Source organism: Akebia trifoliata, chromosome 3, assembly GCF_017979445.1.
Source record: "Akebia trifoliata isolate Shusen 1 chromosome 3, ASM1797944v1, whole genome shotgun sequence".
NCBI classification, from domain to species: Eukaryota; Viridiplantae; Streptophyta; class Magnoliopsida; order Ranunculales; family Lardizabalaceae; genus Akebia; species Akebia trifoliata.
In genome coordinates, this window is record NC_141377.1 from 55027284 (window position 1) to 55040672 (window position 13389).

Consider the following 13389-nt stretch of genomic DNA (forward strand, 5'->3'; position numbering starts at 1 on the left):
AAAATCAGCACTCAAAAAAAAAATTCAATCTTATCTCATATTTTTTATCTTATTTTATTTCATTATTTAATTTGTTTGTTGTCATGTATGCCTTTTAATTGAAGAATTTCAAAGGAAAATTAATGCTGATTTGGACGTCAACACGAACTACTGACTTGATGATCTCTTCCACAGCACTCATTCTCTTCAGCAAGAAAAAAAGGGAGGAAATTTTAGTCCACTAGAATGATTTTTGGGTTAATTAATTGGATATAACTCCACTGAATATTTGAGATAAACCTGTGGTTCGTTGACCTTCATATCCTTTGTAAGACTTTAATACAATGACCTAAATACCCTCATCTATAATTTGATGTTAAGCGCGAAGTATAATATATGTAAGTGATCGAATTGGATGGGACATGATACAAAGTCAATTATAGACCAACTATACATAGAAATCAAAGCATAGTCTTTTAAAAATGGACCGAACCGGTGGCCCGACAAGAGCTCTTCACAAACACAGTTGATTGATGAACAACTGCATTTTGTAATATATATATATATTTTTTTAATAATAAATGATGGTAATTTACATAATAGGGGGTGAGTAGGGTTGGGATTAGGTGACAATGTCCTTAATTAACAACCATTCGTTTTATACAAATTTAGTGAGGATGATCTTCAGCTTAAAAAATTCAATTTAAAATATTCGAATCAGATGTTGTCCATTTTACAAAATCCAACGACATCCAGGTAGTAGTGTCAAAAAAATTCTATAGAATTGTGTCCCCCTGTTTTGAACCTATATTTATATCAATCAACCAATCAGATTATTGAATCATGGTCTGACCACGATCCTATCAATTTGACAAAATTTCAATCTAATTATTATTTCAGTTCTTAATAGAATGAGTGTTGTTTCTTTTGTTTTGTTCAAAGCGTCGGTGTCATCTTAGCATTTCCTTTTTTTGGTTATAAAATACTTTTTTAACGATCCTTTATTTTTTGGAGCCGAGGTATCTGGGCCTATTAGAGCACCCCATTAATTTCCGTGCTCCTCAGGCCACGTGCAATCCCCTACCTTCCACATGTAAAATGTAATTTCTGGGACTAATCCCCAAGGGTGGTTCCTAAGGGAGGATTTGAACTCAAGACCTCTACTTTGTGAGACGTGTTGGGGGTGATGCATTATCTTTTATTTGATCCATGAGGGATAACGGGTTCACTATTTATTGAAGGGGAAATTATCAATTAAGAATTTGGGTTTCATGTGGCTGCTTGCAATCAATCCTAGAAATCCTTCTCTTTCCTTAATCTGCATATTGTTTTCTTTACTATAAAAAAAGAGTATATAAACCAAAACAGTAGAACTCCTTAGAGGTTTATAACAAGGCCTTCACTGAAATTGTACTTGGCCAGGGAGCTTCAAGAGTCAGTCCCAAGTCCCAGAAACAGTTGAAGGCTTCAAATCAAAAGCTCCCCTAAGAGTGGTAATATGTCTCACTAACCCACATATACACGATAACTAAAACGAGCCAAATTGTTGCTCTACACCATATGCCAACTGAACATAATAACTCAACTTTGGTGTGCTTTTGTTTGAGAATTGAGACACTATAATTCATTAGCAGTAAGACTCAGCCTCCTGTACATGCATGCAAACATACAAAAGCAGACTAATGTACCCTACCATATACGACCACCAATTTGGCATTCATTCATCAAATTATATCCTTAGTAGAAACACAAGCGTATAACCAATTTAAGCTCTTATTCACAAACATAGACACAAATAATTTGAAAAGCCTTTATTAAACTAAGCAATAAAGGAGAAAACAGTAGATTGAAAATTGGAGGCTCTACTCAACATGTAGAGTCCCTTTACTAATTGTATTATTTATAGAGATAGAGTACAATGGATTTTTTTATTTTTTATGGGTAAGTTGGACTTGGAATCCACGACCTCAAAGTTGTTTTGCAATGTGTCAAAGTAACTGAGTTACTGAGCTATGGGTCTAATCCCATGTACAATGGAGTTTCTAAAACAGAAAATAGCAGAGATATCCTTGGTGTGCCTGAACCGTCCAACCTTTAGGCCTCTAACAAGGCTGCGCAGAATTGCTCGATTAGCATTCCTACCTATGAAGAACCGTAGATCTGTACGCCTCGGGATACATGGTTCCCTCAGGATACACTTTTTATGGGGAAGTGAAATTGTGTATCCTGAGGCATACAGATCTATGGTTCCTGAACATGTCACATCAGGGGTGTCGATTGAATATGCCACGTGGGTAAGTCAGATTACCATGATTCATCTATAAACACATGTTATGACTGGTTTGAAGAACCTTATTACTCTCCCTCTAGCTGGAGAATGGCAATGGAAGAAGTCCAAACTAGGATCTTAACTAGATTTAAAAATAAAAATAAAAATGCTTAGTAATAGTTTAGTGAAGATATCAGCTAGCGGACCATAAGATGGAACAAACTTAATAACCAATGCACCATGCACAAAGTGATAGTCCATCTCAATGTTACGTCAGGTAGTCGATTAAGTTTGCCACATGGGGTAGTCAGATTATCACGACTTTTTTTTTTTTTTTTTTCAAAAATTTGAGTGGGGATTATAGTCCCCATTGGTCCAGTCCTTCATGGCTCTGCCCGTGGCGACGACAAAGGGCTAATAACTGAAGTATTGTGGCTTTCTTTTAGTTGCAAAATTTTAGTGTTTCTCTTAAAGGTATACATTTGGTATGTTAAAGTTCTTGCTGTTGGATCCTTTGATCTTTCTATTGCCTATAATGCTCTCTACATCAATATTGAAGAGATTAAAGAGTTACAGTTGGGAGGTTAATCACGTATGAGGAAAAATACAACAAAAGTACTAAAGCATGAGCTTCCTTTGTCAGTAAGTGTTTAGTAAACAGGTCGTGATAATCTGACTTCCCCATGTGCCGCACTCAATGGACTCTCTTGACATGACAAGTTTGGAACCGTAGATCTATATGCCTTGGGATACACTTTTTATGGGGAAGTGCAGTTTTGTATCCCGAGGAGTACAGATCTACGGTTCCCGAACTTGCCACGTCAAGAGAGTCAATTGAGTGTGCCACGAAGAGTAGTCAGATTATCATGATTCTTAGTAAATAGAGATTCAGTGATGTATGTCTTAGAATTCCATAGTGATGTATGTATGTTGGTTCATGTTATGGTTTGTAGATCTTGATGGTATTGGTAAAAAGGGACTACTGTTCATCATTTAACACTAAGCTTTGTATAGTTTCATTGGTATTATGTAAAATTCTAGTTAGGTTTTCATATCTTTCTCCTTTTAGTGGAAGGGTGTAATTTGTAACTAAGATTTTTCTCTTCATAGTGGAATCGATAGTATCCATAGACACACCCCAATCTTAAGGAAACCACGTAAAATCTCTCTATATATTTTTTTGTATGTTTTTGCATCTTGATTATTTTTCTTTCTTTATTATTTTTGGATCGTTTTTTCTAAAAATATTCAAAGAAAATTAGTTCGAGACATTATGGAAATGCCAAACTTTAGATTTAAAAAGTTGTAATTTGGGGTCAGTCTTTGAAAAGTTCATGTAATGATCCCTAGGAACGTATATTCCTCTTTCCATCTCATCCATGTGTTGGGCACCGACTTCATAGAACCTTTGGAAAAGTTGTATAACACTTGGGAATATTTTCTGTTTTGCTAGATAACATTTGGGAATATACCATAACATATTTTCTAATAAAACAAAACAATATTTATTAGATAGCTCAATATCATTTATTGTACTTCATATAAATAAGGATCATGAAATGGATCAATGTTTCAACTTAAATTCAGTGTCCATGGCTTTGTGGGTTCCATTCACGCTGTTGTTGGTAGCATCATCCTTGAGTATAAGCCACTATGGAGTAGGAGGGAGGAGCATATCAAAAGAAGAAGATATAGAGTTGGAGAGACAACTCAAGAGTCTTAATAAGCCTCCCATCGAGACTATACAGGTAACTTAGAGTGACTTTCACCTTTTCGGGTCGTTGTTTTATTTTTCTATTATAAAGACAATGTTCCCCTACAAATTAATGTTTTCTAGCATTATCTTTGATACCTCTATGCTAGACTTTCTAAGTATTTTCCATTATGTTGAGGTAAATGTGATGAATCCTAGAGTCCACACTTCAGAATGCTGATGGTAATGGTGATTGTCTGCAATGAGATCACGAACAAGATCTAAAGGTCTGCGGGTAAGGACAACAATTAGGGATGTTTATGGGTCGTGACTAGCTCTATTTAATCTACCATTTTTTTTTTTCAGTTTTATCTATTTTTATATATCGACAATTAGGTTTAGTCCAAATTGGTTTTGATGTAGTTAAATTTAATATGGCTTGGGATAGGTGAAATCAAGAAAATGACTCATTAAAACACCCAATCCCAACTGTTCTAAAAATCCAAATCCAATGATCGAAATTTATCAAAGGGATACATGACGTATCCTTGAAAAACATATTTTATCCTGATCGTTGGGTTTTACGTTTAAATGGTTGGGGTTGCATGTTTTATATAGAAGTCATTTTTTATATTATTTTATGAATACTCGAATTTGGGAGATTATGTTGCCTACAATCCGCTTGCCTAACCATCAGGTATAAAAGTTTCACTTAGTTGTGTCAATAGTAAAACTACTTGTGCCAAATGGGCTCAAAATGCTCTACGAAGATTGTCTCAAGAGAAAATGAAATTTTGTGTGTCAATAAACCAAATATGGTCATACGTCATCTTGAAGGTGCCAACTCAGCTAAGTTGGTAAAGATATGTCAACACTTGATCCCATGACCTAGGTTCAATTCCCATTGAAACCACTTTAACATTGACAACTAACCACCTTGTTTGCCTAGGCGAAAAAAAGTCATACATCATAATGTGAAATGGCCTTCAAAGTCGTTTGTCATTAATTTGTTGCTTAATCTTACCTAAGCCAGTATGTATGAGAGAGCTCAATATCATTTACTGTATTACTATTTTTTTTTTTTTTGATAATGGGGGTGTCCGGACTTACGTCCGACTAGAGGGAACGCTCGCACATCACACGCACTAGGTAAGTGAGGGAAAGCCTTCGCGGATGGTCCAAAGGAAATATTACTCATACTGGGTATCGAACACACAACCTACACTCTCCCCGCTTATTGGATTCGAAATTGCCATTGAGCCATTCCCTCTGGGGTTATTTGTTGTATTAGTATTAATAAAGGCCAATGCATATTGTTTGATCATTTATTTGTTTGTTTAATATTTTTCCCAGACTAAAGAAGGGGATATAATCGACTGTATTGACATCTACAAACAACCTGCATTTGATCATCCTTTGCTAAAAAATCATAAAATTCAGGTCTCTAATTTCCCTCAGTCCCTTATTATTACTTCTCATTCGCTCAAAAAACTATTTATTTACCTTAGTTTCTTTTGTTTGAGTTTTCTATACAGATGCGGCCTACTTCTCGTCCAAAAGGGTTAATTGATGAAACTTCATCAGTTGATAACCTTTCAAGGTCTACGCTAAGAAGTATAGTTTGTCCACAACAAACAATCCCAATTCTAAGGACTCGAAAGGAATTTCTAATCAGATCTAAATCTTTCTCAAATTCTTTTGCTGCTAGTATTCATCCACATACACCTGATTCCCCTGGTCGTCATGTAAGCCATCATAGTCAAAATCAATGCTCATTCTTATGTTTTAGATCACAACCAGATAATTAATATTATTGGGAACCTCACCTCACCTTTCACATTGAAATTTCATATCATGTAAATTTTAGTAACTAACATTAATTTTTTTTTTCTCAGTCTGCTCGTCTTAGATCATTTGACGATCCAAATAAAATATATAGTGGTATCGGAGCCATCATCAATACGTACAATCCAACAATACAGGAAGCAGATCAAGTTACTATAGCTAATATGGCTCTTATGAATGGTCCACCCAATGAACGCAATGCTTTGTGGGCTGGATGGATGGTAGGTCATCATATTTATTTATTTGTTTCATCTTTACTAACTTTATATTCTTCTATGTAAAATGTTGAATTTTTCACAAAATTTTTTAAATGGGATTCACAATTTATGAAATTGATTTAAATAAAGAAAACAAAGTTAATTTCACATTACACCATTGTTTTGGTAAAGAGTGATCAATGTTAAATTTCAGGATGATGACATTGTAGTGGTTTAACGACAGTAAATATATTTTGTTATTGTAGAATATAAAACTATAACTTAAATATGTATAAATTTAATATATTTTTGCTTGACTTGTCCAAATATAACCTATCCTTTACGACATCTAACATGCAGGTGGCACCAGGAGTACTGGGTGACAATAAAACTCATATATTTATATTTTGGACGGTGAGATCAAGATTTTAATTTTTTTACATTCGTGATAAGCTAACTAAAAAAAAAAACACTCAAAATTCACTCAATTGATGTGGCATGTGCACTAAACCATATATTTTTTCCTTGGAATACACAAGGAAAATATCTATGGTTATGTGAAGTTGACTAACATTTTTTAAATAAAATAATTACATTTTTCTCCTGGTCTTAATTGGCCGGAGCATGCCTTCGATGCTATTACTTTGAAGAAATTAGAGTGTTCAAAATATGCTATTACATCATAGGATTCTGATCCTATTACGTTGGCCTTCTGGATCATAGTAATGATTAATAGGGACAGTTGGAGGTATCCAGCCCTCTTACCAATTCGAGACAAAATAAATCTCACTCCCGCATGCACCATATAATTCCTGGGATAAATCCCTGAGGGGTATTCGAACTCAAGACCTTCATTTCCTAATTTGATGGTTAGAGTTTATTACATATTGTATCTGACTAAGAGGTAAACGTATTATTTGTTTTTCATATTAACAGGTAGATGGTGGTCTTAAGACAGGTTGTTTCAACTTATTTTGCAATGGTTTTATAGAAGTTGATAGTAAACATATTATAGGAGAAGTTGTGGATCCTGTCTCCACATATGATGGACCTCAATATGACACCAAAATGATGATATTTCAGGTAATTAAATCATCATCTACACCTTATGCGAAATAATAAGTGAATCAACAATATGATTTGTATTTCGCCATTTAACTCACTCTTGACATTTAATCTCAGATTAGAATTGTTCCTAATTATTGACGATAAAATGAAGCCTGTCTCATTAATTTACGTAATGTTCTGTTTTATAATTGTAGGATCCTCCTACGGGCCATTGGTGGTTGTTAATTGATGATGTAAATGTGGGTTATTGGCCGAAAGAATTAGTCCCACATTTAGTGAGAGGTGCTTCTATTGTTTCTTGGGGAGGAGAGGTACTTGGTCCTTTAGATAAAGATAGTCCACCCATGGGGAATGGACACTTTTAGACAATTAAAAGTTGTTAATACATCTAATTACCTTGTAAATCCTGAAGAGGGTCGCATGGGCAAATATGTTGATACCACTATATGCTATAACTTGGAGTACTATGGGTTTCAAAAGGATCTATGGGGAGGACATACATTCTTGTTTGGTGGGCCTGGAGGGGCTTGTGGTGTATAAGAGTAGTAATATTTAAAGAGAAATAAACTTATGTTTGGAAGCAAAAATAAGTATTTCTTTCATAATTATGATCGAATCTAATTTCATTCTCGAACTCACTTAAGCAAAATTTGGTCACTTGTCTCTTATTTTTTCATACTTGTTTTTTTCCATTATTATTAGAGTAGAGTATATTTGAAAGACTATGATTGCACTCATCTTGTTTTACTTGATACAATCTAATTATGGTTTTAAAACTTGGTTTCGTGTATCAAGTCGTCTTGGACAAGTTTTTCGATACATTTCAGACGTTTAGTTCAAAAATAAATAAAAAATGAACATGAGATAATAGATCTCGTTCGAAAAATTGACTTGTTTGTCCGTCTCGTTCATGCCTAATATCGAGATGACTCGAACGATACGTCTCGATTTCGGACGAGTTTTAAAATCATGATGCCAATCACCTCATCAATTGAGTTATAATTGGTCTTCATAACTAACATTTTCTCTTGAAAATATATTGCAAAATAATAAACTTTTAAATTTCAAAATGTTAAAAACATCAATTTTTTTATACTCAGAATCCAACTATTCTATTTATGTTGAGTCTTTGTCAATTAGGAAATATAATTTTATTTTGTAAAATTATTTTACTATTATAATGAAAGAACAAAGAGTTGAAGGATACACAAATTTTAGTTGTCATTACCCCCACCTTTATATTTCAAGAGTCATTTAGATAAAAAATCAAGAAAGTTATAATCACGCATTACTAATTTTCAAAATTATAAAAATGTTTTTATTTTTATTTTTTACCATTTAATCTTTGAAAATAACATTTTGAATTATAATTTACAAGTTAACCCACTAGAAGAAAGTGACGAATAAGTAACAAAACTTTAAAACGGCCTACTGCCCTTTCTAATTTAAAACGGTTTTAAACGTTCTCTTTGTTGAAGACCGTTTCCAAAATCGAATTTTGATGAGTAAGCTCGACTGCTCGAGAGAAACCTTGAGTTCTTCGATTTTATCTTTCTTTCTCAGACCCTAAACAAAGCTCCATCTTCGATTTCCATCAGGTTTTCATCGATTTATCACCTTTGATCTTTGTTTCTTAGACCTAACGAAGCCCCATCTTTGATTTCCATCAAGTGTTCTTCGATTAGTCTCATTTGATTTTTGTTTCTCAAACCCTAACGAAGCCCCATCTTCGATTTCCATCAAGTGTTCTTCGAGTTCTCACATGTGATCTTTGTTTCTCAAGCCCTAACAAAGCTCCATCTTCGATTTCTCAATCCTCAAACCCTACGAAACTCCATTCCCATCTCGATCAGTCAAAGTACATGAGTGCAGAGGGAACTTTTTCTAGGGTTTCGTTGCAGAGCTTTTCTCGGATTGGTTTCGCTTTGAGATTTTATGTTTTGTTTGAGGATTTCTAACAATCTTCAAGGTACAGTTCTCTATTTGTGAAATATCTTTTATAGAGTTTTTGTTTTTCAAAAGTTTCAATATTTTTGATTGAATTTCGAGTTCCATTTGCTGTTCTTGCTCGATCATTGGCAGGGAAAAGTCGAATCTGAGCAGAATTCACTTATTTTTTACGAAATTCAAGCTCTCGGAAGGATTCCTATCTATTTTCGATGTATGATCCTAATTTCAAGCATTCTGCCGCTTTTTCTGTGGTTTATTTCTGAAAATTAAAACATTTCTAATAAATGATGTACACTTAATTAAAAAATCACTGGTGATCAACTGATTTATTGGTCCAAAAAATGTGGTTTCATAAGAACTCTATGACCAATCACCTGCTTTTGTACTGTAGTTCAGTTTTCTTGCATTTTAGAGATTTCTTTGAGGAATAATTTACCAAAACGGTAGAGTTTTTGAAATTATTTACCAAAACGGTACACTATTCAAAATATTTCCGAAAACGGTAATTTTACCGTTTTCGGAATTAATTTTTTTTACCAAAACGGTAAAAACAATAAAATGTATTTTTTTATACCGAAAGTACCCTTTTTTTGTTTTACATATGTATTTATAATTTTAACCTTAAAAAAATGAAAATCCAACTTAAAAGATTCACTCTCTTTTGGTAATCCAACAATCATATGTATTTACAATTTTTTTTTTATCAAAATCAATTTTATTTTTGTAATTTAAGTCAAAAAATAAAAAAAGGGTATTTTCGGTAAAAAAAAATACATTTTTACTGTTTTTACCGTTTTGGTAAAAAAAATTAATTCCGAAAACGGTAAAATTACCGTTTTCGGAAATATTTTGAATAGTGTACCGTTTTGGTAAATAAACGAAAAGTTGTGCATGTTTTGGTAAATCTGCCTTTCTTTGAGGCCCATCATTTGCATGTGTTTGCGTACCTGTTAGGTCTTGTTTTTCTTTTTGGAAGGTTTTTCAATTGATTTGTGATAATTGATTGGACTTAAGCTGAAGTTTTTTGCTGTTTTGTATGTGATGTTACCTTATTTACTTATAGTTTTAGAAAGGAACATGAAACAAAAGGAAGCATTTAGAACTCTTGGGTGCCACAATAATGTTTTGATTTCCTGTTCACTTGGTTAGATTATTCATTAGGAAATTTTGATAGCTTAGTTCATATGTCCCTTTCCAAGAAATCACAGTTTTCAAATGACCAGGACCATAGTTCTGCTTCAAATGTGAATCATCATATAAAGTAAGATATTTTTTTACTGAACCCTTTATTTTTGTTTACTGAATGTTAATGTTCGCTGGTTTGGATCTGTATCTTGGCCCTTGGGTTGAAGAACCAAAATTATATTGGTAGCTTTTTAGGGAAAATGACTCTGAAGGACTCTTTATTGAGAATATGTACCAATATGGACCATTTAAGTCCCATTTAATAAAATGTTAGTCTATCAAGGATCTTTTGAAGACTTTTAAGGACAATTCCTGAAATACCCTTTTAACGAGTTTACAAAGTGTTTGATCTAAAGATATAGCGAGTCAAATAAAAAATTTGACCAATTTATTTAGTTATTAATACTTTTGTGAAAAATAAAAATAAATATTTTATTTATTAAAAACTAAATTCAATATAATTTTATTTGAGTCATTTGTGTTGACTTGCTAATTTTTGAGTTGAATCAATTTGATTAACATTCAAGTTGAGTTTTAAAATTATGTTTTAATTATTTAAATATTTTAATAAATTTAATATAGTAGACCAAATCAGTTTGATGATGATCATACTCATCTCCATCATCATCATTGGTGTAGTCATCATCATCTATGTGATTTAAAGATTACCAGTTTTGGTAAAAGAAACAAGTTTTTTTTTAATTGATCTACAAGAGATGACCATAGTTAAGGGGCATGTCATTAAGTATAAAACGAGTAGCTAGAATATTCTCAAATAAACACGTTTTTTAAACGTCAAAAATCATTGAAAGGGTAATCATGATATTTTCACTTCAAAAATCCTTTTTACACAAATATTTGATAAATTAGGTATTAAAGAGTCCATATTTTTTTAGAAGGGACTTTTTGGTACATATTTTTAAAAAATAGGTCTTTGTGGTCATTGTCCCGTTTTTTTATATCCTATTTTAAGTAAGTAGTAATTTGGAATTCTTTGTAGTAATGCAAGGGTGTCAAATATGGGATTGGCACAGTTGCTTAGGCATTCCTACTTCCAAGAAAGAACTTACCTGTGGCATTGCATGGGTTATTTGTTCTCTTGGTAGCAACGTTATAGGTCTAAAAATGGAATGTGTACAATTTTTTCTTCCTATGAACTGAAACAACAACTTAATGATAACCATCTACTCACATTATGCGAAACTCAAGGGTAGAAAAATATATTTTCTCGCTTATGCATAGGGGATGAAGAGATATATGTCATAATGGCTCTATAACATTAGATGTAGACAAAGATGTCGTTGTTGAAGAGACCATTAGTGATGTAGAGCATCGACAACAACAGTTGCATCTAGTGAAAAGACAATTAGTGGGATAACTCTTTGTTGACTATCAGATTGTTATAAATCTTCTTCTATTTGGGTGAAATTAAAAGGCAACAAGAATGATTTAGGATAAATCTTTGCAGTACTGATTTTCATGCAGTTGGCCCAAGTAACCTCAAACTTGGTTTACTAGTTGTGTTCACTAATGAGAGACATAATTGTGATTCAGAGGCTACAGAAGAGCTTGCTAAGGAAACTTTGGAGATTTTATGGTTATGAATCAATAATTTTCAAATAGCTAGGATTTTTCTAGTGAGTCCTTGCTGACAGTAGTTTGTAGACCACTTGCAAATTTCTAGACTCCACTGTTACCTTCTCATTATTGGCGTTTTACTTCATGTAACTTTGGGTTCTTTCATGCTCATTACTTATTATAATATTCTGAAATGCTTTTCTATATTTTCTTAAATCACTTTTATAATTACGTTTCTGAATTTTTATCGTTGACCTGATCTGATTGAGATTTTGTTTGTCTACAGACAGGCCAAGAAACAGATTTTATATTAGTTTCTTGTACAGGATTAGGAATTGAACCCAGCAGAAGGGAACAAATTCTTAAAGCCAAGAAGGTTAGGCCTTTCTTTAAGATTGTTTTTCTGGACTGTGTCAACAATTTATGATCAAATTCACATTGAGTTTCCTAGCAATCTAAGTTTAGCTTTTCCAGGCTGGTGAGGATTCATTAAGAAGGTCAGGTCTTGGGTATACAATCTTTCGTCCTGCTCCTCTAAAGGTACTAATTCAACTGATTTTTTTTGAACAGTATACCCAAATTTTAGAAATGATTAAGGAATTGGTCGATTTGAGTGCATTTTTTAATTTAACTTGAACAAAAGTTTTGTTATGTTTTATAAATAACAAATCAGTTGGTGTGGTTGGATTTCTATTTAACTCATCCATATAAACATAGGCATAGTTACTGTAGTGAAATTCTGATAATGGAAATTTGAACTAAATTATGTATAGAAAAGCTATCAAGATATGTTACTGGACAATAGGGTTGAAGGAGTAATAGGAATTTCCTTATTGTACCCTTAATTTATTAGAATTTGGTTTGAATGGGTGTGGATTTAACTCTAAGTCAATGTTTAGCGTTAGCAGAATGCTTTTGGGCTATTTGTACATTTAAATTGTGGAAAAAAAGATTTAATTGGTGGTGTTCAAAAGTCGACTGTAGGCTTTCGGTTGGTCGAATGGGCTTTAGGGGTTTAATGGAAGGCAAATAACTTAGCCATTTAGGGAAAAATTATGAAAATGTGATGCTTTTCTTGTCTATGATATGATACTTGCATGTGTTTTCATCTTATTGGACTGTTAGAGAGGATAATGGGTTTTCTTTTGTTAGTTTTATATTTTAAACACTGCCAATGACAATGCTGCTGATATGCGCAGGAAATCATTATTGTGGAAGGCTTGAAACTGGATGACATCAAACTTGGGATATATTCTGTGCATTGCCTACCTCTAAGATTGTCTGGTGCCGAGGGATCACTGATTAGAAGTATTCTCATCAAATGATAACTTTTGTAAGTCCTACATTGCAACCGATCTGTCATCTTTGTTTGTTATATCTCGACTTATCTCGCATTATACAGCAGTGAAGGTGTGATTGTGGTCACCTAAGCGCTCATCCTCTGGTAGGAACATTACTAACAATAAGAACTATGAATCCACTCTGAAGGGTATCGAGTTCTTGAATTTCAACAACGATGGTAAGTCGAGCTCTTTCCTCAATTAATTCTCATGCACTGTGGTTTTGTCTTTTACTCAACAAAATTAGAAGTATAAATGGCAGGATCAGAAATGCCAACTTTTATA

The 13389-nt window shown here is 33.2% G+C and overlaps 2 protein-coding genes across 15 annotated transcripts in view; both read left to right on the forward strand.

The window, feature by feature from the left end:
• Window positions 1–3839: 3839 nt before the first annotated feature.
• On the forward strand, window positions 3840–7727 carry LOC147408084 (protein neprosin-like). Of its 2 annotated transcripts, none has more exons than XM_086436964.1 (7): window positions 3840–3996; window positions 5295–5381; window positions 5477–5686; window positions 5837–6007; window positions 6344–6397; window positions 6920–7066; window positions 7246–7719. In XM_086436964.1, exons 1-7 carry the CDS (start codon window positions 3841–3843, stop codon window positions 7414–7416), a joined length of 996 nt encoding a protein of 331 aa, XP_086293090.1. In that variant the 5' UTR covers window position 3840; the 3' UTR covers window positions 7417–7719. The 2 variants fall into 2 exon arrangements, with proteins under 2 accessions (XP_086293090.1, XP_086293091.1); XM_086436965.1 differs by lacking the exon at window positions 3840–3996 and adding an exon at window positions 4039–4236 and having other exon boundaries at window positions 7246–7727.
• A 716-nt stretch (window positions 7728–8443) lies between these two features.
• Window positions 8444–13389, forward strand: part of LOC147408085 (disease resistance RPP13-like protein 4) — a 49811-nt gene continuing 44865 nt past the window's right edge. For 12 of the 13 annotated variants that reach the window (XM_086436957.1, XM_086436948.1, XM_086436947.1 and 9 more), the window contains exons 1-6: window positions 8444–9020; window positions 9134–9212; window positions 12051–12140; window positions 12239–12304; window positions 12964–13097; window positions 13170–13283. The gene's annotated coding sequence lies outside the window, so the exon portion shown is untranslated. The remainder of the gene's footprint in view (window positions 9021–9133; window positions 9213–12050; window positions 12141–12238; window positions 12305–12963; window positions 13098–13169; window positions 13284–13389) is intronic. The other variant, XM_086436950.1, reaches the window with a different exon arrangement.

What these genes read in the sequence shown, in the direction of transcription:
- LOC147408084 (XM_086436964.1), top strand. Translation starts at nt 3,841, where the DNA reads ATGGCTTTGTGGGTTCCATTCACGCTGTTGTTGGTAGCATCATCCTTG. An exon ending in CTCCCATCGAGACTATACAG is followed by an intron (nt 3,997 to 5,294) that starts GTAACTTAGAGT and finishes TATTTTTCCCAG; the next exon opens with ACTAAAGAAGGGGATATAAT. An exon ending in CTGATTCCCCTGGTCGTCAT is followed by an intron (nt 5,687 to 5,836) that starts GTAAGCCATCAT and finishes TTTTTTTCTCAG; the next exon opens with TCTGCTCGTCTTAGATCATT.